The sequence below is a fragment of the Gossypium hirsutum genome, chromosome D13 (assembly GCF_007990345.1).
Source record: "Gossypium hirsutum isolate 1008001.06 chromosome D13, Gossypium_hirsutum_v2.1, whole genome shotgun sequence".
NCBI lineage: Eukaryota > Viridiplantae > Streptophyta > Magnoliopsida > Malvales > Malvaceae > Gossypium > Gossypium hirsutum.
Genome location: NC_053449.1, coordinates 49,073,248 through 49,098,516, shown reverse-complemented (window position 1 = coordinate 49,098,516; position 25,269 = coordinate 49,073,248). Strand labels below are relative to the sequence as shown.

Genomic DNA, 25,269 nt, shown 5'->3' with positions numbered 1-25,269 from the left:
GAATCCAACTAGGTAAAAAACCAACATGGTTTTCGAAATCCACTGCCAAATTTCTTAAACCCAAAAAATCCCCTACCTGGGTTGTCATTGGACCAAGACGTGTTTAATTTGGCTGGGTTTCTACAATAACACACCAAAATCATTTTAGGCATCTTTATTTTTCCTCTTCTCCTTGTTTTTTCTTTTTTTCTAACCCTAAATTGGTACTAGTAAAGCTGTTAAATTGAAAGTAACCGGCCAGTTGGAGGATTTTTTTGACACCAAGGATGCCATCATTTGCTATGTCACTTTGCAGTGACATCTGTGACGAAAAACGGCAAAAATGACTGTTTGTAAATTTTCGAAAGTTGAGTGACTGAAATGAAACCTAGGTGACTGTTTTGTTAGCTACCCCAAAATTGGATGATTGTTGGTGTAATTTACCCTATAAAAAAAATCTAATAATGTAAAATTCTAATAGATAAAATTTTATATAAACTAAAACATTAAAATATTTAGTATTAATTTGAAAGGATATTTTGGGGCAAAATACCAATAAAAGCCCATTTTTTTAAAAATTACTGAAATGGGCCCGGTAAAAAATTAATTACCGGAATGATCCAATTCCCCGAAAACGCGTTCACGTCAGCGCGTTGCCAGGTGACTAGGCAAGAAAATACTTCGTCGATGAAGTGCCGCGCTTTCTATCAACATGGACAAACCGCTTCCTTGACGAAGCGTTTTGCCCGCGCGTGAACAGTAGCAACGACTACTTTTTTTACCGTTGATGACCCTCCAACAGTAAAAAAAACTATAAAAATCCCCATTTCATTTTTTCACACCTAAATCCTTTCTATCAATTTCTCTCCAATATTCTCTCAAATTCCTCTTAAAAAAAGCTTTAATTTTTTTAATTATTTTAAAAAAAGCTTTAATTTTATATTTTTGAATTTTTTTAAATCATAAAAATTTGATCGTGTTAGCAATGGCCGGAGAATTAATTCGTCTCGATAACAAGCACATATCCGTCAGACAAATGAAAATGGTAAGTGTTAAATTTAATTTTTAAATATTATTTAAGATTTTTATTTATTTATGCAATTTTAAAAAAAATTTATTTTATTATTTCTTATAAAAGTCTGTAGATCGGATATTGCAATGCATGTCCGTAATATGCATGGTCCTCCATCACCGTTGGTAAAGAATTACCTGCGGGAAGCGGGTTTTTGGCACGTGGTGACGGTAGGCCGAGAATGCAAGTTGGACCCAAAACTCATCAGTGCGTTGATTGAGAGGTGGAGACCCGATACACACACATTCCATCTTTCATGTGGAGAGTGTACTATCACTTTGGAAGACGTAAATTTACAATTGGGATTGTCGGCATTCCTTTTAGAACAGAATTTATGCATTTAGCCATATGACCATATCATAGGCAGCCATCGTATGTTGTACCCATTATTCGAAAGGTATGTTATAAAGGTAGTCCGCGCCTTCGCCGTTAATTAAACGTAAAACTGCCAACATCTCATGAAAACAGTATTTATTTATTTCATATCCCGCCAATATAAGTTTATAGTGAATGTTACATACTACTCTTTCATTTAGAATAAATTCAAAATGACAAACGAAATTATATTAATAGAGACTAAATACCCATGTTGGTCACTTGTCGTCGTTCACTCTTAGATGGATATTGCCTATAGTAGTTGGAAGCAACGTGCCTTAGGCAATACCGATGGTGTGTGCACTGTCATAAGCTTCCCTGTCGATCAATTACAGCTAGTATTTCGGTGCCCCGATCTGAAATAACACAGATATCAGGTTGGGGGCACACATGCCTCCTTAACCTAGATAAAAAGAAATCCTAGTCATCAGCTGACTCCCCGGATGTTATTGCAAATGCAATTGGAAGAATTCTCCCACTGCCATCCTGTGCCACTACTAGCAATAGCCGATGGGTATATCTACCAAACATAAAGGTACCGTCAATTTGTACCAATGGCTTACAGAATGGAAATGCGTCTCGGCATTGCTTAAAGGTCCAAAACAGGCGTTTGAACACCTAGCATCCACGTAGCAATCGGTCGTTGTAGTACGCATGTTCCGTTTCAAGGTTTGTTATGCAACCTAGGATGTATCTTTCTAGCACTTGACACCACTACCATATTTCATTATATGAAGCGTCCCACCAACTATGCAACTTCTCCAACGCCTTTTACTTAGTTATCCAAGCCTTGCGGTAAGAGGGCGTGTACCTCATTTGGCTACGAATATTGGCAATTAAGACCGGCACTGAAGTCCTAGGATCTGCCTTCACCATGGGTAGTATCAAGCTAGCTAACATAGCTGAATCCATCTTGGGATGATCTTGTGAAATACCTATCAACGGAGTACATTAAATAATGCAACATTATATAATAACAGTATTATTCAGAAACCCTAAATATTGTACTGCAACATATGTATGTGGACCTTTGTACTTTATTATCTCTCAGAACCATGTCATTTTTCTCAACGAGACGTAAATTTTCCATGAACATGTACCGTCTTGCACTGTACACTTTGCCTCAAACTTATCAGTTTTGGATTTAACCACGTGGTAGTTAACGCCGTTATTGATACTATGTAGTTTCAATACACCAATAAAACTATCATTTTTGGAAAACTCATTAGCAACTTCAAATTTACCTAAATCCAGTAGCGAACTTGTACGATCACGCAACCTGTGTGGTAGATCTGGAAACTCCAACGCATCATCTGTAGACAGATTGACATTATGCACATGGGCTGGAAGTGAGTATGCCCTGAATCGTGGATCTTCTTCATCTGAACCCCTTCAACATCTTCAGGTTTGGTTGGAATAGGCTCCGATTTAGAAAATAATGCAACTTCTGCACTATCGGGCCTGGGCTCTCGAGGTGGATCCACATCGGAGTCATCTTCTAACTCACCATCATCTGCAACGTACGAGGTCCCCTCACCGATGGACGTCGTAGGGAGTACATCATCCCTTCTTCTAGGCGTTTCATAACATCCCCAATTGAATGTAGATTGCCAACCACTAGAAGTTGATGTCGTTCCCCAGTACGTATTTCCAGCATCAAACATCGACCCACCGAGGTGCATGTCTTATCCACTGACAGAGTGTCGTGCTGGGGTTGTGTATTCCATACTGCTACCAAACATGGGTTGTTTCGTGTTTTGTAACCCACGAACCGAGTGTCGGGCAAGGGTCGTGTATACCTCTCGAACAGAAATCGTAAGTGCATCATTTGACGATGTAAATTGTACATATAACTCAATATAGGGCGCTCTACTAGCGAGATAAGTCTGCAACATTGCCTCTAAGCTACGAGCACCTTTTATGTCAAACGAGTCATATGTCACCGGATCAACAGAAGAACAAAATCGATACATAATAGACAGAACTTTCATTGGCGTCGTTTCGAGTATTTTACGCCTAATTTTTTTACGAAGTTCTGTCAAATCTATGTTCTGGTTAAAAACCAGTCGCACTGTATTCTTTGATTAAAAAATAACACCGTTCTCGGTATGACGAACCTCACCATCATGGTAAATAACAGCAATGATGCGTTCACTCATCTTTAATTTCTATCTTTCTTAACCTCTCTAAATTTTTTTTTGCTGTAGCTTATGCAATCTGAGAAAAAAATTTTGCCTCATTTATAGCCTCAAGCCAAACAGGAGCTACTGTAGCAAAAAATGCGTCCATGTGTAAGCTTCTTTCAATACTTTTGCTGACAAAGCATCCTGTTTAAGGTATTTTTTACACTATTTGCTCAAAAACGTCTACTCGAAATTATTTTTTCGGAAGCTACTGTAACAAAAGAACGTCCACGTGGGAACTTCTTTCAATACTTTTACTGACAATGCATCCTGCTTAAAGCGTTTTTAACATTATTTGCTCAGAAACGTCTTCTCAAAATTATTTTTTCAAGAGCTATTATAGCAAAACAACGTCCACGTGAAAGCTTTTTTAAATTAACAAATAATTTAATTAACCCTAAACCCAAAACCCTAATTTATTTGAGTTTTTTCTTAAAAACCCTAAACACTAAACATTAATCTAATTTTTTTAAAATTTATATTTAATTGACTCAAGTAACCCTAAACTCTAATTTATTTAATTTTTCCTTAAAAACCCTTAACACCAAAGCCTAATCTAATTTTTTAAAAATTTTAATTAATTTACTCAAGTAATCCTAAACCCTAATTTAATTTATTTTTAAAAAAACTATAAAGACGAAACCCTAATCTAATTTTAAAAATTTTATAATTAATTTAATTAAAAAAATCTAAACCCTAATCCCTTATTTATTTAATTTTTTCTTTAAAAATCTAAACCTAAAATCCCCAAACCCTAACCCTAAACCCTAAACCCAAAACCCAAAACCCTAACAGTAACAGGAGACACAGGCAAAACACTTCCATTTTCCTGCTTTGTCACCTGACAACGCGTTGACGTGGACGCGTTTTCGGAGAGATAGGGTCATTCCGATAATTAATTTTTTACCTAGCCCATTTCAGTAATTTAAAAAAAAAAGAGCTTTTATTTGTATATTGCCCGATATTTTGGTCATTCAATAGTTATAATAGCCTTGTATATATATATTGAAGAAAGGAAGCGATTGATTCGTTCCGCGGCATACTCGGATGGTATAGATAAAGGTAGAAGAAGGGATGAGTGGTTTTTTCACTGTTATCCAGTTCACTCAAGTTTCTGCAAACTTGAATCTGATCTCGTACTGTACTCTGCTACAAGCTGCGCAAAAGATGATGACTTGTTTTCTAGCAATCTAGCCGGAGAATCGAATTCTTCAACAACTCCTGTAATAATTCAAAAACTGGGTCTTAAACAAGTTGCATTTCAACAAATCCAACAACTAATAAATCACGAATATCATACTGACCTTGGCTTAGAAGCAGAATCATATCACTGTCAAGAACTGAAGTTATACGGTGAGCAATTGTTATAACTGTAGCGTTCGAAAAATGCTCCCTTAGAGTTGTCTGTATCAGATCATCAGTAACCGTATCCACAGATGCCGTAGCTTCATCGAGCACCACGATCTTACTTTTCTTCAGCAGCAAACGCCCCAGACAAACCAACTGCCTTTGACCCATGCTCCAATTCTCTCCATTCTCAATAACTGCACAGCAAGCGCTATAATACTGTAAAATGTTTCTTCAATAATCAATTAGTATTCGCTATATGATAGAATATTGAACCTGTCGAATTGAGCCGCCCTTCCTTCTTTCTAACTTCATCCCCGAGTTGGCACATATCCAATGCCTTTAAAGAAATACAAATACACAAACCTTCAAATATGGAACCATAAGCGACAGTGTCATATCAGAAAAAGAACCAAATGAACCCCACCTCCCAAATCTGTTCATCTGTATACTCTTCAAGTGGATCCAAGTTGCTACGTACAGTCCCTCCGAACATGGTAGGATCCTGAGGAATGATGCTGAGTTTTGACCGCAAATCATGCAGTCCGATCGATGAGATGTTGACACCGTCAATTATAATCTGGCCTGCTGCAGGTTCGATTATCCGGAAAAGTGCTTGTATAAGAGTTGATTTACCACTGCCTGTTTTTCCTACAATGCCAGTTTTCAACCCTCCTGGAAATGTGCATGTCAGACCTCGCAAGACGAGAGGCAAGTGTGGGGCATACCGTACCTACGTCAATCATCATCAATTAATTAAAAAAAAAACTATACGAATCAAATTCATAAACAACAAAACCTGCATTACCTGCAGATTAAGAATATTAACTTCTCCATGGAATGGCCAAGAACGTTCTGGGCAATTAGTTTCTATCACAAGCGCAGACTCACAAGGAATGCTACTGTACTGAAGCATTCTCTCAACTGATACAATTTGATTCTCCATATTGCAAATATTCCATACAAGCCAAGTTTGCAATAAATTTAGATTGAGTCCGTATGTAACAGCTAACCCCGCAATGGCTAAACAAAAGAAAATACATTCCATCATTTTCCCTTAACATTCTTTATCTAGAATGATATGGTAATCAATGAAGATGAGATGACAATCATCTGCAATTGCTTACCCGGATTAATAACTCCCTTTGGTACGGAGATCAAAATGAACAGACCAAAAGCAAAAGTAATAGAAGACAACATGTCCAGGCGGAAGCACAGCCATTCCTTTGCACAAGAAACATGAAATTTTGGACGAGAATAGGAGTCATTCAATGTCAAGTTTGTCTCTTGGAATCTTGATTCTTGATCAAAGCACCTGATAGTTGTAACACCTAAAAGTGTTTCAGCAAAATGCTGTATTACTGGAGCTTTGGATACACCAACCAAACGTGCAAGTTCTCGTGCAGAAGATATGTAATATTGCTGCAAGTCCAAGTGTTATGCAAGGTTGAATGTATATATATTATATGATAGAACTTCGAACTTTACAATATATCAATACATGGTTGCATGTATGCAAAGTCCTGTATTCTATAGCCACAATTTACCAAACTAGAGAATGAAGTGACAAGAATTACCTGGTACCAAATGCAGGTAACAATGACAGGGATAAAAATGATAAATATCTGCCAAGCACCCTGAGACATGGCAACAATGATTCCAAGTAGATTGATAACCGAAAAGGCAAATCCCCCTACTTGGTATGGAATTCTCAAATCCACAGCATTTTGATCTGTAGAAGCCTACACGAGGCAGGGGAAAAAAAGATCAAAATCTTACAAACAAACCCGAAAAATGGTTAAAAAGCCCAAAATTTGAAGCATAAAAGGAGTGTATAAAGATAATTTACTCTGTTTAGAATTCTTCCACTAGGTGTGGAGTCAAAGAAAGCCATAGGAGCACGGAATATGCAGGAATGCATCTTTTTGAAGAGAAGAGTCGCTGTTTTGTATCCGACTGTACTAAGAAGCATGGCTCTGGTAAGGACCGAAAAGGCACTTGAAATGGCCAAAACTAAATATACAATTATTAGTGTAAGGCTCCCAACTGGAGGTTCGACATCGGCAGACGTGGGAGAGGCCCAAGCCATCCAGTAATTGCTACCAATTTGGAAAGTCTGAAAGAGAATCTGCGCCAGCAACACCAGAGGGACCAGAAAGCCTCCATATGCTGTTGTGATATATTTCCAATAGATGGAAAACCCGACTTTTCCTTTCTCTCGTTCCTCTTCTTGAACAAGTTGTCCTTTTGGTCCAACATCTTCTATATTATCACTCTCATTACCCTGAGCACTTTCCAAACCACCATCCCCTTTAAGACCTTCACTCCTACTTTGTTCTGAATCAGTTCCGGTCTCAACAGCACCAATGGCTGACAAAGCTTTCTTATGCGCACCCACAAGGAACATAAAATCGGTCCCTGATTTGAGAATGTCATAATACTTTCCAGCTTGTGTAATCCTTCCATCTTCCATAACCTAATACAAATGTACACATTAAATCTAGTACTGTCAATTTTTTTATGAATCCAAGGAAAAATTTTAAAAAGCTTACCAAGATAAGATCAGCAGCTGGTAAAAACTCAACTTGATGAGTGACATATATCACTGTTTTCGAAATCAAACTGCATAGCAAAACTTCCTGTCATCCAAAGATAAAACCAAGATACTCAAGCAATGCATCAACAGAATAAGGAAGTTCAAAAATAAAAGAGAAAGCTGGCCAATAGGAAATATTGATAGAATTTCAATTAGTTATCACTTATCAAACAGAGTAGTAAAGCTGTTACTTAAGAGTCACCTTGAATAAATGAGATCCTGTGTGAGCATCCACAGCACTGAAAGGATCATCAAGGAGATAGATATCGGCATCTTGGTACAGAGCACGCGCAATCTGTACTCTTTGCTTCTGTCCACCGCTCAAATTGATTCCCCTCTCACCAATAACGGTCTGATCACCAAATGGCAGGATTTCAAGATCCTTTTTAAGGGCACAAGCTTCAAGTATTCTGTCATACCTCTCTCGATCCATCTCCTTTCCGAACAATATATTCTCCTCAATCTTGCCACTTTGAATCCAAGGTGATTGAGCAACATAGGCCTTTGTACCACACAACTTAAGAGAGCCAGATATCTTGGGTAGTTCCCCCAAAATGCAGGAAAGTAAACTCGACTTGCCGGAGCCAACTGTGCCACAAACAGCAACCTTCATACCATGATAAACTTTCAAATTTATATTTGTTAGTGTTGCAGTAGACGAGAAGTACCAAGAAAAATTCCCATCAACAACCTCAACTGCTGTATCCGAGCTTCCTCTTGGAAGCTTCTCTATAACATCAGGCTGCGAGTCATCAAGCTGAAGAAAGGAAGCAATTCTATCAAGAGACACCTTTGTCTGAGCGATCATCGAAATTGTTTCAGGAAGAGCGTGGATGGACCCTTGAAGAATCCTGAATGTTGCAAGTGCAGATAGGATCTTGCCTGACTCAAGTGGGACTCCTAGAAGGATACAAGCACCAAATGTGGATACAGACACAACCGAGGGTGCAATGGAGAAAAAGAAACTACTAATGGCATTCGTATAAATGAATCTTTTTAATGATCCTTCCTCGACATTCCTAAGCCCGATAATCTTGGACAGAAACTTCATTTCCCACCCCTGAAGTTTGAGAATTCTCATGTTCCTCAAAATTTCAGATGTTGCATTCATCCTTTTATCTTTCGATTCCATCAACTTCTCCTGAAGTTTCTCTAGTACTTTGCCCAATGGGATATTTACCAACATAACAAGAACAGTTGCAACAAAAGCAGCGACGGAAGCCAGACCAAGGTATTTAAACAAGATCAATAAAGCCAAAACAACTTGCATAGCAGCTGTCCAGAGATCATGCATGTAAAAACAAAACTCTCCGACCCGGTCTGCATCAACAGTCATGAAATTGATGACCTCCCCGCTGGTGTGGCACTGCTTTGACTGGCAAGAGAGTGTTAAACCCTTGTTATAAATCATTGCTACCATAACAGCTCTCAGCCTAAGCCCGACCTGTTGCAACTTAAAAAACCAGTGCCTCTGTGATATGCACTCGACTAGCTTTGCAACAAAGAAAGCCGTAACCAAAAGATACCCCTCATAATTAAACAATCTTTGCCCATTCAGGTACAGAACAAAAGTGTCAATGAGATATGGGCCAACATACGAGGCCACAGTGGACAGAAATGCAAACAAAGCTGTTGTGAGAATATCTTTCCAAGCTAACAAGAACAATGCCTTCACCAGCTTAAGCAGGGTAACTCCATTCCCCTCACTGTCAGTTGATTCAAGCCTGTTTTTAAAATTTGGAAAAGCCCCAACTGCACTATCATGGCTATCTAGCTGAGGAACATCCTCAAGGTCTAAAGTTTTCTTATTGCCAGCAGCAATAAGAGGCCCCATCCAAGAAAATGTAAGAATGCTGAAAATACCAGCATTCGAGTATGGGGTTATGGTATCACTGCCTCTTTTCCTACTCAACTTTATACCATTACTAACATTAGAATCACCGTCCAATAGGGGCTCCTGAAGGAGGGCCTTTGCACCCTCATTTCTAGCCAAAAACCCCACAATACAAAGGAACAAACCAGTAACAACAGAAACAACATCGGATACTAAATACTGGCTTGGGAAAGGAACTTGTTTTGTGAAAAGAACAATGTCTATAACAAGACAATAACATGAAATTGAAAAATAAAAACCCCACCAAACTCTCAACAAAAATGGGAACTCCATTTGTCCACCAGAGTTGGAGAGTTGACAATGCAAAAAAACACACATTGCACACCAAGCAAGTAATTTTACCACATAATCAGAAAGTATCACTAACTTTACCACAGAACAATCGTTTCTATACCAACAAAAACAACTTAGCAAAAACAAGACAACATTAAATGCTGAAACAACAACACAACAAGCTAAAGTTTGGTTGTACCACAGAACCTTCCTTTGTTTCAACGTCTTCATCGAACTTTCCCTGCCAGTTCCTTTAACTCTGTTCACGGCCCATAAGAGTGACAAGAAAAGCAGTAAAACTAGGTGTAATGAAGCAGAAAAGCCATGAAGGAAAATGGGTTTCAGGAGAAAGTCAAAACTAGAAGCTGAGCTCATCAGCAAAAATGATTCTGAAGCAAAAAGCTTCATTCTTTTTGGTGTTTCTTCCACTGACTGAAAAAAAAAGGTTTTGTGAGAACTGATGAAGGTATTGTTTTGATTAAGTGGAGACTGGATACAAATATATCCTCCAACTCCTCTGTGGGATTACATAAGGTAAAATTTGACAATTTTTGCTGAAAGGATTCCAAGTCTTTTAGTCAAATATTTGTTTTAGATTTGGAAATTATGTTCATTTACATGTGAAATCATAATGAATCCTCGTCGAAATTGTACAAGTTGGTTGACTAAAAACAGTTTGCAATGAACTGGACCGGACACTTACAGTGAGGAGGGGAATGGAATTATAATTATTAATTAATTTATTTAGTTAAATGAAATTGGACTAATAGTATTCTAATGTATTTTAATGTTTGATTGAATAGATGTTGTAATATTAAAAGGAAAATAATTTAAATGAGCTAAATATTTTTAGTAGAATTTTTTTTGTAGGTAGTTGATTATTGTTATTATTAAATTTTAATAGGATTATTATTAAATATAATTTAATCATATTTTAATATAATTATTATTAAATAAAATTTAATAAAAATGATAATATATAATTTAATAACATTCTTAATATAATTTGATTTATATTTGGTTCATCTATAGGGAAAGGATGTATCTTCGAGATTTTGTAAGGGGAATCTATGCACACAAATGCTACCCTTTCATCCTACACACACTTCCCTTTTGTTATATGGGTGATTCCGGCCATCAAATTTAACATAATTTCTTTTATCAAGCCCACTGTCGTATCTTACTACATGCCTAATATGAAGGACAAAACATAATCACATGGGATTATAGTTGCCAAAATTACAAAAATTGGTTCAAAAAATAATTATTCTCATTGTTATATATATATGAAAAATACCAAACAAACCTCAGCAAGCAAACCTCTGTTCTAACTTCTCTATATTTTTCCCTAACTCATTAACATCTAGTCCAAAAATATTCCGCTAAAGATACTAGAAAAGAAAAAGGGCTCTGTTGCTGTCATTAATGTATCTTCAATCAGAATCACTTTCCATACTCCTCATGGCCTTCAATCCCCTTGGTTTCTGCATCATGCCAAAACCCCCCACATCAGAAACATGAATAATAGTAAATATATATATATATATTGCATTGTAGGAAATGTAAAAGAAGAGAAACCAAATCATATGTTACCTTATTAGAACTCTTATTTTCCCTAACTTCATTCTTGGCACATATCAATCAACCATGCCCCAAGGCTCACCATCTGTCACCACAACCCACCAATACATGTCAAATTTACACCAAAAATATATGAAACCTACATATATGCTTCAAATACAACAATGTTTACTTACAAAACTAAACTATGCTTCAACAAAACAAACCAAGTTGCTATTTTCGGGTCTTAGTTTGACAATAGTTGAAAAAGAGCATACAAGAGTTGTATGATCAGTTGTGATGCTCATGAACTTATATGTACACCAAGTTAAAAAAGTTCAACTAAAAACTACATCAATCTAACTATCATTGAGCAACATGTAACCCTATATAAATGTTTGTAATGATTTCATTTGTTGATAAATAATTCCACTTACTCATGTTCTTTGTTGATTCAATCCTTCACTTGCAGGAGGTTATTAGGGATGCCTTTTGGATCTTCACCAATTTTACCACTCTTATGAGCACCAAATTTACCACTCTTGTATGAAAAAGCTTTGATCCCATCATAGATTTTAAAATAAATAAAAACCCAAATGTATGATCATCATAATACAATGATACATACAACAAAGGTTTCATATTTGGAGTAAAAGATGGAAAAAATTTTGCTTACCAAGTTGAACTAGATTTTCTTAAATAGCTCAAGACCCATTAATTCCTTAACCCTATCAACAGCTTCAATAATAGAATTATCAAGATTGTAAATAATTGACACTTTAAAACCTTCATTGACTAGTTATACCATTATGTGAGTGCCAATGAACCTAGCACCACCAGTAACAAGAATAGTTTTCTGTGAAGCATCCATTTGTAAAAAACAAAAACAAAGAAAGATTATAAAGTATATAAGGCATAAGGTGTTGATTCAGTCCTACTAGACTACCTGGTGATAAATAATTCCACTTACTCCTATTTTTTGTTGATTTAGTCCTCCACTTGCAGCAATAAGCAAATAACCGTTGATGATTGCTCAGTAATAGCATATAGATATCAAATTATCAATGTAAACGATGAATCAGTAAACTTAAACAGACAAGACTGGTGAAACATAAATGAAAACACTGTCCAATGGATCCATAAAAATAAAAATGTTGACCTAATTAAGGAAAATATTAAGGAAAAAACAAAAACAAAAGTAAATGTAGAAGATTCAGCCTAGCTTGTGTGTGCAGAGGGCATGAAAATTCTCAACAGTTCTAGGAACAACATCCCCAAGAAGCCCATAACGATTTTGCCAACAACTTTACCACTGATTTCAACATCAAAGAAGCACTTGGTCGTCACTTTCGCTTGCAACTCTACAACCAAAGGTGAAGGAAAAAAAATGTTGTAACTCTACAACCAAAGGGTTTTCTTAGCTTAAAACATGAAGAAAAAGAAGAAAGAACAGAGGATGATGGCTTCAATCGATTGACCTAAATCTCCTCTACAACCAAAGGGGAAAAAAAGTGAAACGTAGAGATGGAAAGGAAAGGAAGTTACCAGCCTTTTCATACTCTGACTAAAGGTGAGGGAAAAAATTGAAATTGAGAAAAAAAATTTCCCTATTCCATCAGATTGAATGGCCATTCAGTGGTGGGGGAAGGGAATGCCTATGCAGCCGTTTCCTGGAATAAACCCTGAATCAATGCAAGTCGTAATAGGCCATTATAACCAACCAAACATAAGTTTGGTGGTGAGCCTACCAAATTGGATTGTAATCTATTCTTAACGCTCCTTATCACATTCCACCAATTCCTCTACTGAATCATTCTCCCTTTGTTCAAGCAGCCTTAGACTCATCGTATCCGGTTCACTAATAATGCTCACTGTATTAACCTTTGTCCTTCGCTTCTGCTACCAGTTCCAAAGTATTAATATGACTATTCTCTCAAGCCGTATCATTACTACTAACGTTATCTAGAAGCACAATTATATCATGAGTGATTTTAGTCCAAATGCTCCCTCCAGATATGACGTCAAATTGAACCTTACTGCTAACATCCAACCCTTTGTAAAAATATTGCAGTTGAATGACCATATCAACACCATTCCCAATTAATCTTCGGAGTATACTCTTGAACATGTCCCAAGCTTGACCTATCATCTCAATATTTTTCTATTTGAACTTGAATAATCCGTCATATGTTACGAGCACAATCATCATTAGAATATTCATTTGAAGGAGTAACTGGATAAATTCTTCCCAAGTAGTAATAGTATCTAGAGGCAACATTTCTAACCATTCCTTTGCTTTTCCTTCCAAATAAAATGGAATCAATAAAAGACATTGTCATATTCGAAACTCCCGCATATACTACAGTGTTACATAGATGTTCAAATCGTTGAAGAAATTCTATTGGGTATTTTGCTTCAACATTGCAAAATTGCAAATTAGACGATACTCATGTTACCAAAGCCAGGTTTATCTCGAAATGCGGACTGTTAATCCGCAGAGTAGTGATACTAGAATGAAGTTGATTTCTGTCAAATAACATTTAATCGAATAGTGAAGTCATAATGCAAATTAAAAAAAAAACACTAAAAACACATAGAATCCTAATTATCTACCACTATCATACTCAAAGCCATTGAACAAAATAAAAGAATTTAATTAATGCACAAAAACAAATAAAGCAACTAAGTAAAACATTGTAAAAAAAAAACCAAATAAAAGAATGCACAAAAGAAAGTAAAATGTTGTATCTATAATTTTAGATGTCACTAATTGTCTTCCTAACATGCATGCAAATATAAACAAAAATTCAACCATCACACACAAAATCTCCTCGATAACGGTGCCAACAATTTGATCGTGCCTCGACATACGTACACCGAGCTAAGAAAATTACAAACAAATAAAATAAAATGCGATGTTCTACAAGTGTCGCAGGTCTACTTGTAATATGTTTGTGTTTCAATGGAACATGAAGCATTTTGAGAACTGAACCCAAAGGAGATTGAGTGATTCAATGAATTAATAGTGATAAAGCATGCAATTAAAGAGTCTAATTAGCTAATGGCTAAATAGAATAGTATGACAATCACTTAAATTGCAATTTAAAGGTTGAATTGAACTAAATTATAAACTAAAGAATTAAATTGCAAAAAATACAAATTCACATAAAAATTAAAGAATAAAAGAGTAGTTGATTAATATCCATTTCACTAATTAATTCTCAATTTAGGGCCCTAAATTGTTAAATTTATTAATTGGTTCAATTTTACCTCTCGATAACTAGTTTACCCAATTAGACGATTTATTCCAAATTATCTCTTGATCTCACTAGACCAAATAGGGACGATCGAATACATACTCAACGTGGTCTCCTCTCAATCTCATTTATCTAATTATGCACCTAGAGCCGTTTTATGTTTATTCAATTTAGTCTAAATTTTTACAATTTATTCCCTAAGTTAAGCAATTGTCTTTTGCAAGCTCGTTAAGTGCCGAAAAGACTTTAATTTGCCACAACAAATTTTTAACAATTTGTTCATCCTCCATTGAATACCAGACAATTTGTTAGGAAATTGTCTCTTGCGAGTGGTGATATGACTATACACTAATTTGTTCCACTCATTTATATTATCTGTAAACTGAGCGAGTGCAGCTAACATATCTCTATTGAACCTCCGCTTATCTTGCACAAAGGGTGGGTTTGGATGGGCGATTGGTGCAGTGCGGTGCGTCTAGCTTACTTTTTGTCTCACGCTACAGTATCTAATCTCATCGCCACCGCTGTTTTTACACTAACCGCAGATAAACACACCGCCCATCCAAACTCATCTAAAGTCAACAAACTTTAGGTGTTCGACCCATCTAGCCAAGAAACGAAATGACCAACCTCTAGGCATGTTGATCTCCGACCTTAAGTAAAGAATAAGGGGTCCATGATCAGATTTAATCTTTGGGAGATAGGTAACCAAACTATTAGGAAAAACTTTCACTCATCCATCGTTCCCTAACGCACGGTCTAATCTATCAAAAAGCCCACCTTTGTGCCATGTAAAAGGATAACCCTCAAACCCTCAAATCTTGCAGCTCATCCGTGTCTACTAACTCACCAAATAGGGGGCATCTCCTCCCATTAAAAAGTCCACCTTTTTTTCACTAGGAGATAGGATTGTATTGAAATCCCCAATCGCCATCCAAGGAACTTGCTCCAAAGGTAGGGGTGAGCATTCGATCGAATAGAATCGAATCGAATCGAATCGAAAATTTTCGAGTTAATCGAGTTTTCGAAACTCATTTTATCATCCTAACTTTATTTGAAGTTTTCTCGAATCGAGTCGAGTGAGATGGAATTCGAATCGAATCGAATCGAATATATTTGTTCGAGTTAAATTTTAAAAAATAATTTTGGGTCCTTGTAACCAATGTCACCCATCGTAATAAAATTTGTCCACCTTAATCAAATTTTTTATTAACTTTCATCACTTCATAATTTATTTATTAATTTTTATATATTGGTTAGCTTCTTTGCTTGCTTAGTTGTTTCAATTATCTTCAGATTCTTGTCACTATGTATTTTAGAATTAAAAAATATATTAAATGTAAAAATATGATTTTTTAATAAAAGTTATTTTAAAAATAAAATGTGAAATTGATACCAATATAAAATTTTAACACGAATATTTTATGGCATAATTAATAATTTAATTTTAATATAAATATTCAATATGACTAAACAATTCAATAATATAAATAATATAAAATGTGAAATTTAATTTAATAATATAAATAGTAGATATAAATAAAATTATTACTATTTATGTTTAGTGATTTTTTTTGGATAAATTTGATTTTTTATTTGAGAGTAAATGGTGAGAAGTAAAAATTTAGGGGAAAAATAAAAAAGTTTTAGGAATAAAAGTTTGAGGGAAAGTAAATAGGGGGAGTAAAATTTTGGAGGAAAAATATTTAAAAAAAATTGGAGGGGGGAGGGTTTGGGATAGATGAGAGGTGAGATGGGAAATGAATAAAAGTTTTAGGGGAAAAGTGGGAGGGAGTAAAAATTTTGGGGGGAAATAAAAGGTTTTCAGGATTTTTGAGAGTAAAATTTTGAGAAAAAATAAATGGGAGAGTAAAATTTTGGTGGGAAATTGATTTTGGGTAGATTGGGGGGTTGGGAGGAGAGGGGAGGGGAAGTTTTGGGGGAAAAGTGGGAAGGAGTAAAAATTTTGAGGGAAAAGTAAAAAAATTTGGGAGTTTGGGGTAAAAATGTAAAATATTATAGTTTGATATTCGAATTATTTGAGTTATTCGAATTCGAAAACTCAACTCGATTCGAACTCGAAGTTCAAAAAAAATTCGAGTTGATTTGAATAACTCGATTCGTTTAACTCGAAATTCGAATTTTTTTAATCGAGTTTTGCTCACTCCTACCCAAAGGAATAGACAAAATCAAATCCTTCGAAAGACACTTTTGCTTCTACCGATCAGGACTACCATAAAAAAAAGGAGATGAAAATTGACATTTAGGAAGAGCAAGAAGGTACTAAAATCAGAATAAATTGAGGATGATTCCGCACCACCTCAACCTGAATTGATTCCTTCCAACCAACCCAAATACCTTCGGAATATCCAATCGTTTCGACTCAGTGAGAGCACTGAAAACCCAACTTTGCAATAATAGTGTTTGCTTTGGCTCCACTAACCCTAGGTTCAAGCAAGCTGACGTTATCTGGCTTAAACTCCACATCATATTCGTGAAAAACATGGAGGAATTTAATGCTAGAACAACCCTGACAATTTTAAGAAAAAATTGAAAATTTCATATCTAAAATAACAGAAAAAAGGTCTTGCCATTACTGTAGAGCTATTGGAGCGCCATCCAACGAAGTGTCAGTCTACCCCAGAGTCTTTTTTCCAGCTACATAAGCCAATTGAGAGTATATGAGCCCCACCACCGCTTTCATTGACTCAACTAGAGGCACTCGAGAGCTCCCAGTAGACTTAAAATGGCTCTCTCGCCCTCGTAAAGGATTATTAAATTTTCGCCCAACTCGACCAATAACAATTTTGCCTCCAATTGCTTGACCTTTGGCGCCGAAGCTATCAACACCCAAATCCTCTGAAATCCCGTCATCAAACAGTAGGAGATTTCTTATACACATTTTTTTTAAAAATAATCAACGTATGCCTCTCGGGGTCCAAAACATCTTCGATTATCGGAATTCCAACCTTTTTCGGACCCTCGAATGTTGGGTTGAAATGGGCAGTAACCCCTTCATGAAGACCAAAAGACGTAAGAATTTCATTAGCAGAAACATTCTTATCTGGCACAGAAATAGAAGGAGGATCGGGGAAAACAACAATAGTAGCTTGAGCTACTTGAACCTGGGCCTTTGCATCTTGGGCCAGTAAACTAGAACCCACCTCGGCGCACTTAGGGCCTGGAATCGCTACAACAACCACGGGATTCACCAAAGACCCCAGACCTAGTCCACTTACTTGCAATTGGATTTTATTTGGACCATTCACTGATTTGCCAGTCCAAACCAGGCCTGAAATATCTCCCTCAGCATCTAATCCTTTGTTTAACACATTAGGCCTACAATGCCTAGTCTGTTTTGTCTTTTTAAAAGGCCCCATTCTTTCCCGATAAAGGCCAACACGACCTATCCCTTTCAATCAAATCACCCTTAGATAGGCCCTCCAAAATATCCTTACCATTGCTTTTGGATCCCATGAAACTCTCATTCCCCAAAACAGTAGCATCCTCTTTCCTTTCTAGTTGAGTCAACTCATTAAAATGAGATCCCGAAAAATCCTCTCTCGGAATGTTCTTTCCAACCTTATGTGGATCCATTGATTGCCTCCTAACTTTCTACTCCACCAGCATCTAGGGTTTACACGATCCTACTTCCTCCACCGTGTCAGCATCTACCATTGCCATATCCGATGTCGAGCCTTTCCCTTTAGATTAGCCACAACCTCTTCCGCATACGTGCATACTTTCTTAAAATGGTCATAATGCCCACAAGAGAAACAAGCCACCTACAGAGACTCATACTCGATGCGTTGGAGATTTTCATTTATCAAGACTTGAGAAGTTAACAAATTTTCTAGGTTGACATAAATAGCCATATGATTTGCCACAATTTGTTGTGGTAAATTAGAGTCTTTTCGGCAATTAAAGAGCTTGCTTTCTAGTCATTTTATATTACTTTATTGCATTTTCATTTTTATTAGGTTAGATCTATTTTATTTCAAAATAAATATTTTTACGCATTTTGGTGTTTTAATAACCCATGAGGCCAACTCGAGTTTTTGGAATGACTAATAGGCTATTTTAGTGTGTAGGGTGTCAATTTAGGCCTAATAATACAAAGGATGATGCCAGTGTTGTGGCACCAACATGCAACATCGTAACATCGATCATCGAAGCATCCAGGGTTGAAAAAGGGCCAATGTCATGACGTGGGACCTTGATGTCGCGGCACCGCGACAATTTCAAGGAAAGATGCAACTATTTTCCTTGGATAACAATTTTGGATTATTTTTTTAATTTGACCCTAAGTATTTAATAGTATATTTTATTAATTAGAATCAAAGTGTACCTAGGGTTGTGTGGGCACCAAGCAACATTTAGCCTATATAAGTCACCTTATAGTCTCTTGAGACGGGGTTAGACTTAGTTAGAAGTTGGACCTAGACTTAGACAATTTTATTTTACTTTGTTTTTATTTAGTTTTATTTTTTTGTTTGTTTAGTTGGAACTTTTCTATTCCGATGTGAAGAAAATTGCAAGCGGAGATTGTTCTAGAATCATGCTTCAATTATTTATCAATGAACATTCTCTTTTCTTTACTATTTTATTCTATTATTTATATTCTGTTAAAATGATCAACTAATGTTTATATGACTATTGGGATAAAATCATGTGCTTTATTTATATCTAGCATGTTTCGGTTATGGAAATGTTTAATTGATTAAGTAGCTTAATGAGTGTATGTTGCATAGTTAGCGGATTCACAACGGTTTCTCATACGAATTAGTTGGTATAATTCCATGTATAATTAAACCTTAGGATTGATGACCCTAGGAAGTAATATAGGCAAATAGATCGAGAGACGAGGTTACTAAGTAAATCGTGGATTTTTTCTGGTCAGGAAAGTGAGGCTGAGAGGTAAGCGTGTACTGGTCGATTAGTTAGGCAGTGAAGGCTGAGAGGTAATACTATCTAATTAATAATTAATCATTAAAACTCAAGCTCTCCTGTTAATTACAACCATTGAAGTAAGTTAATCTTCTACATGTTAATCAGACATAGGCTAAAGCTCACACCGTTGACACTAGGAATAGGAAATTCTATTAGGTTAATTTAAGGTAATTAATTTAATTAGTTTAATTAATCTTTCAATATGGATTCGCACTACTAACTTGTAAATCGATTAGATTAGTAATTATTCTCTACAATTAATTTAATAATAAATTTCTCCAGTTTGTAATCCCTTAGGTACGATTCTCGGAATACTTACCGATGTTTCGTTGCAACACAAAACTATATTACAATTTGACTTGCTCTCTTGTAGATACCACACTTAATTTTATATATTTTATTTGCACCATTTTTACTCTAAACGTTCACACATTTGGAGGCAGTCACCATACGAGCATATTAACCTCTCATTTTGTTGTTTGAATTAAATTTAGTTTTGCAACCTTTCCTACCATTCTGCCAATTTCCAGAGTATCTTCTTTTTGTACACATGGCCTAGGAGGCCTAGAAATCTAATCTAGGTCATCACAATACTTGGGTATGGTTGCACAGGATTGAACTCCATTGTCCAAGGTTGTACAGTCAGATATTGGCCATAAATAATCCATGGGCCTTGGGAGAGAACCTTCTCATAATCCTTTGAGTTATGGAATTTCACTAAGAAATAATCATTCTCGATATCCATCAATTGGAATGGCATGGAAGGCTTCTATAGACCCTAAATCCAACTTTAGAGTGTCGCAAAACCTATGTTTCGCCCCAATAATTTGAGCACCACCGAAGTAGACATATCTTTGATTAAAAGTTGGTTGATCCTGGCCGAAAACTCAATCGAAGGAATGTCATTAACAAACGACCTTTTGATATCATCATTGAGCAATACAAAATCATCATCCACTTCAAGGCTAGTCGCTTCACTCACCCCTTTTCGATCGAGATAGCCTTTACCCAAAAGCTTCTCTTTCCAAGATAAGGTTTGCATTGGAGTCAAATCAACAACCATATCTAGATTCGAACTTGATTTCAAATCCTTAAACCACACCTTCTTAGTGTTACGATCTCCTGTAGGACATGAAACACCCCTATCACCTTCACAAAGAGAACTCGACATAAGCTTTTTTTTTCTTCGCAACAATGCTTTCTCTGGTTTAGTAATGTTTTTAAAAGCATACTAGTGGTCAAACTGATTGGACCACCAATTTCCAATTTAACTAGTTCGGCTATCGGTCTAGCAATAATTATTAAAAATTCATACAAATTATTAAAATTTTATAAACAGGTTCAATCACTGGTTTTTTTATCACAGTTTTCAAATTTTTACTTGTTTTGAACAGTTCACTCAAAGATTAGTTCAATCCTTTTGTCTTGATTGTATACCAAATAATTCTTGGTCTAATTGGCAAGTACAATCTAATTTAAAAACACTATAGTTTACTGAGTTTAGTTTTGGTAGATTGATTTTTAAGTTAAATTTGTAATATTAAACATTAATTTTTAAATTAAATTTGAAATATTAAACCAAAAAATTAACTTAACCATGGATTAATTTTTACATTTATTTTTAATATATAAATTACAGAATAAATATAATACTTATGAATTAAAAAGTCAGATTTAAAGCAATTCTCAACTTATAAAGTTGGTTTTTCTTTTCTAAAGTCAATATTTATTTTCAAGGATAAAGAAGATGGAAAAACTAATTTAATTCAACAATTGTATAGTTGAAACTCAACTTACTAGAGTAGCCTAATCTTCTACCATATTCATTTTTCTATTCTATAAATTTAAAAAAAAATATGATTTGTTAATATGTAATTTAAAAATAGTCACTACACCAAAACAGGTTTTTAGCTGCATTTTTTTGGCAAAGTGCCACTAAAAGTATTAGCGGAGCTTTCACAAGCGCCGCAAAAAATGCTGCTGTTGACAACGTCGCTAACATTTGCGGCGTTTTTAGAAATAAACGCTGCTAAAGGTCATGACTTTTAGCGGCACTTTTATAAAAACGCCACTAAAAGGGCCTTTAGCAGTGCTTTTACCACAAATGCCGCTAAAAACATGACTTTTAAAAAAAATTAATTAAATAATATTTATTTCTATCATAAATATTATATTATGTTTTATTTTTGAAATTTAAACTTTAAACTATATACTTTTAAGGATAAAAAAAATATTAAATTAAATTTTCTATTAAAATTTTAACTTAAAGCTAAATATAAAATTTAATGAATTTAAATTAAGAAAATTAAAACAAGATACATTCTATATTAGAATTACATAAGAAATTTTTTTACATTCTATATTAGAATTACATAAGTTTTGTGACCGCATTTAGTATAGTTCCTTAATCTTAAAGATATTTCAAAAGACAACAATTTCACAAAAACGGGTACAATATTTAATATAAGTGCAACAACAAGCACATTATTTATCATAACCATCTCCAGGCTCTATACATCCTCCAAGCTGGAAATCCATCTCAATACTGAAATTTTAAACATCAAAACTGGTCATCAACATGCAAACAACGTGGCTGTATAACTTCAGCAATAAGTTATGCTGTCATCAAACTATGCCTCAAATCAAAGATATAGGTTACCCATCCACATAGAGAAATGCATGTATCTCATTCTGCCAAATACATTAGACAATTTGTGGTGAGGAGAAACCAAAAAAAATCATAAATTGTAAGAACAGATTATGCCTGAACTATATGCTTCTATGCCACCTTAACTAGAAACTATTTCACAGGATTGATTGCCAAATACTCAATCATACACTTAGACATCAAGTTTTGAACCAAAAAAATTGGAGCCAAGAGAATAGGAACAATAAATCTTCTCATACTCAGCATATGTTGATTTAGTTATATTGCTGCTTATTATTTTCCATACATACTTCTTCTCTTTGCTTCAAATTCCAAATTCCAAACACACTATAAGGATTTAGAAGATGTTTTCACCAAACCCTTATTTCTTAATTTTTTTTAAACTGAATTCTTTTTTTTCCACCCATTTGTTTCAAGTATGAAATGATATAATTTTTTTAGTATCTATCACAATAACCCTTACTAAGAATTGAAACTAAATTTCTAAATTTTGAACAAAACTGAAAGTTCAATTAAATGATACCTTGGTGGATCGCCAAATCTTTCAATTCATTGACCTCATATCTAGTTCCCTTAAGTTGATGACTAAATCTTCCCCTTGTCTGTGCATACTAAAAAACAAAAACCAAGAAAAATTAGCAATCATAAGTATTGTCTAAAATTTAGTAACTGACATTGTCTAAAATTCAGCAGATGTAGAAAATTTTAGACAAGATAATTGAGTACTAGTCTCATATGAGGATTCATAGTTCAGCTCCACATTGTCCCATTGCTATATCATCATGCTTTATTTTCTATTACAGAACTCCTTTAAATATGGTCAAGGAAAGGTTGAATCTTCCGTTACCTCCATGAATGCTGAGGAAATCATCGTCCGAATCGGATTCAAGAATACTAACTGAATCAAACCAAAGATCCTCTTGGCAAGCTACAGCAAAAAAGAAACTTCTTTTGGTCAACTTTGATTTCCATTACTGGTATATACTAAAATCTAGTGCGCAAGAACCAAAAGACACAATCCTCTTAGTAGGAATCTTTTTTGGAAAAAGGAAAGGAAATTTAGAACCGAAAACAGCATGGAATCATGACAAAAACCTGGTTTTTAAGACAGTTCATTGCACAGAATGAAAAGTTCACTGGAAAGTATAAGGAGACCAACTATGTTACTTCAACTATTCGTTTTTCTTCAAGTACACATGGTTGAAAAATATTTGGACATGTGTAAGAAGGCATGATCCTCCACATATATGGAAAAAATTTTAATTTTTGAGCATACCTGTATTGTACATATACTTGGAGAAATAACATAAAGTACCAAAATGCTTATTGTATACTATCATTTACATTAGTTCCTTTTTAACAAAGTATTTATCACAGAACATGATCGGAAGTTATAGCAATTCTGAAAATATAAGTCCCTTCGATTTTGGAAAATAATTTACACCCTTTCTTCATAAGTTTTTCGTAACCTACTATATTCTTCAGCAAAGATTATTAACATTGATGAAAAGAAATGATATACCATTTGTATCAATTTGACTAAGATGCCACTGAAATTGAGTGAAATTGAATGTTGAGCTCGAAACCTCCGATCTTCTACGAGTAGTGGTTGCACCATTCTCCATATGTAAATATTCACTAACAGGTATATCTGTTACACGAGCATCACCATTCCTTTTCTTGGTTCCATCTGTGATGGAACGGGAAACCTTCCTGCGGTGTTTTCGGAACCGACGACGGGGCCTTCTCAAATTCGTAATTCTTTCAGCAGGTGCTGATACACAACTCCCCATTAGGACTGCTTAACTGCAGAACCCTGGTTTGACCCCAAATTTTTGTTAAGAAAGAGAGTAATTTTGTGAGATATGTGTCTTTTGCATAATGTGATATAAGTGTGTGTACAAGTCCAAGTAAAAAAGAAACCTGAGTCAAGAGCAGAAAAAATTTATTTGGTGTCATTGAAAAATCTTAGGAGGATGGTTATATGAAGCAATATTTCTCCCTCTAACTCACAAAAATTTCAGAAGCATAAGAGCAAATAGAAAAGCCAAGAATACATGCCTGCGTTTGAGTGTGAGGAGAGGAATGGCAACTTCAAATGAGTTAAAAGTGAACAAATATCAATTGGATGCAGAAACTAGTAGTTAATGGAATAAGCAGATTACCATGTCAACATTGAATCGTTCAATCCCAGCCAGAATCTGCGGTGCTAGAAACAGATCTGCCTGCAAACAAAGTCAACAGGCCATATTTATGTATTATTCAGAATATTTCAAAATAAATAGTTTCAGATATTTCTTATACTACAGTACATTAGGAGTGAACTTCTAAAAGGGTTTCATAACAAGCAACAGAAGATGATATTAACCAAGTTAAACAGAACTTAGATCTATGGCTAACTCATTTCATCTGAAATCCAAAGGCATATACAGTTCAGGGGCAGAATGGCATCTTGATGATGCTTGATCTACATTTTCTTAATCACATATTGTTGCCGGAAGCACCCCCTCAAAAAAATAAAAATAAAACTAAAAAATAAAATAAAATCAAACCACATTAATTCAAAGGCATGTATAAACAGGAGAGAATGAAACTAACCATGGAAACTTCATCTCCAGTCGCATATTTTCCAGCATGATTTTTTAACAGCTTCTCAAGCGCTGAAACAAAGAAGCATTAATCAAATCGATATGCTAGATCTATTAGAGGAAACAATAATCCTGATGGCATTTAATCTTAGTAAAAGAGTAAAAGTAGAAAACTATGAGACCCAAGAATAACTTGAAATAACACAACTGTTTTGCTATGCTAAAATTTTTTTATTTTGTCTGCTAAAAATTATTAGTTAAGTAATTTTATAAAACATTTATTATTACTATTTTTTATAAATTGATTTTTATAAAATAAAAAAACTAAGTACTCTCAAAATAAATATTTTATATTTTAATAAGAAAACAAATAATAAAATGACTGTAATTAATTATTAAGTTAGAATTATCCAATATAAGCAATCAATCTCTCACATATCGAATTTTTATTAAAGATTGAGACGTTAATCATGATTTTAAATTATTCTTTTCTGATCTAGTCTCTATTTTATTAGAGATATTTTTTC

General features: G+C 35.0%; 2 protein-coding genes and 1 long non-coding RNA gene across 11 annotated transcripts; all 3 read right to left on the bottom strand.

Annotated features, from left to right (window-relative positions):
• Positions 1–4,587: 4,587 nt before the first annotated feature.
• LOC107897436 (ABC transporter C family member 3) lies at positions 4,588–10,384 on the bottom strand. Of its 5 annotated transcripts, none has more exons than XM_041109013.1 (11): positions 9,919–10,332; positions 7,755–9,258; positions 7,509–7,595; positions 6,806–7,432; positions 6,534–6,698; positions 6,084–6,378; positions 5,765–5,979; positions 5,384–5,689; positions 5,233–5,296; positions 4,914–5,153; positions 4,588–4,830 (listed from the first exon to the last, which is right to left on the bottom strand). In XM_041109013.1, exons 1-11 carry the CDS (start codon positions 10,125–10,127, stop codon positions 4,712–4,714), a joined length of 3,831 nt encoding a protein of 1,276 aa, XP_040964947.1. In that variant the 5' UTR covers positions 10,128–10,332; the 3' UTR covers positions 4,588–4,711. The 5 variants fall into 5 exon arrangements, 4 of the variants coding, with proteins under 4 accessions (XP_040964947.1, XP_040964948.1, XP_040964946.1 ...); XM_041109014.1 differs by having other exon boundaries at positions 7,755–8,927; positions 9,927–10,331; XM_041109012.1 differs by having other exon boundaries at positions 7,755–10,384.
• Positions 10,385–10,971: 587 nt separating this feature from the next.
• On the bottom strand, positions 10,972–15,537 carry LOC107897442 (uncharacterized). The gene is made up of 4 exons (XR_001684158.2): positions 12,825–15,537; positions 11,717–12,640; positions 11,313–11,385; positions 10,972–11,203 (listed from the first exon to the last, which is right to left on the bottom strand). It is a non-coding gene; the product is annotated as an uncharacterized lncRNA (long non-coding RNA).
• Positions 15,538–21,782: 6,245 nt separating this feature from the next.
• On the bottom strand, positions 21,783–25,013 carry LOC107897448 (uncharacterized). Of its 5 annotated transcripts, XR_001684163.2 has the most exons (7): positions 24,753–25,013; positions 24,320–24,379; positions 24,078–24,215; positions 23,677–23,970; positions 23,002–23,082; positions 22,678–22,765; positions 21,783–22,031 (listed from the first exon to the last, which is right to left on the bottom strand). XR_001684163.2 is itself a non-coding variant. In XM_016822915.2 (6 exons), exons 3-6 carry the CDS (start codon positions 23,770–23,772, stop codon positions 21,997–21,999), a joined length of 300 nt encoding a protein of 99 aa, XP_016678404.2. In that variant the 5' UTR covers positions 23,773–23,970; positions 24,320–24,379; positions 24,753–25,013; the 3' UTR covers positions 21,783–21,996. The 5 variants fall into 5 exon arrangements, 2 of the variants coding, with proteins under 2 accessions (XP_016678404.2, XP_040964945.1); XR_005922938.1 differs by having other exon boundaries at positions 21,783–22,177; positions 24,078–24,379; XR_001684162.2 differs by lacking the exon at positions 24,078–24,215 and having other exon boundaries at positions 21,783–22,177.
• Between the last annotated feature and the right edge of the window lie 256 nt (positions 25,014–25,269).

Excerpts from the sequence above, each read along its gene's own strand:
- LOC107897436 (XM_041109012.1), bottom strand. The coding sequence starts at position 10,127 with ATGAAGCTTTTTGCTTCAGAATCATTTTTGCTGATGAGCTCAGCTTCT. Across the intron at positions 5,690-5,764 it reads TTAATATTCTTAATCTGCAG|GTACGGTATGCCCCACACTT; the intron begins GTAATGCAGGTT and ends TGATTGACGTAG. Across the intron at positions 4,831-4,913 it reads GATTCTGCTTCTAAGCCAAG|GAGTTGTTGAAGAATTCGAT; the intron begins GTCAGTATGATA and ends GAATTATTACAG.
- LOC107897448 (XM_041109011.1), bottom strand. The coding sequence starts at position 23,947 with ATGGGGAGTTGTGTATCAGCACCTGCTGAAAGAATTACGAATTTGAGA. Across the intron at positions 23,083-23,676 it reads TAGTCAAATTGATACAAATG|CTTGCCAAGAGGATCTTTGG; the intron begins GTATATCATTTC and ends TTTTTGCTGTAG. Across the intron at positions 22,766-23,001 it reads TTTCCTCAGCATTCATGGAG|TATGCACAGACAAGGGGAAG; the intron begins GTAACGGAAGAT and ends TTTGTTTTTTAG.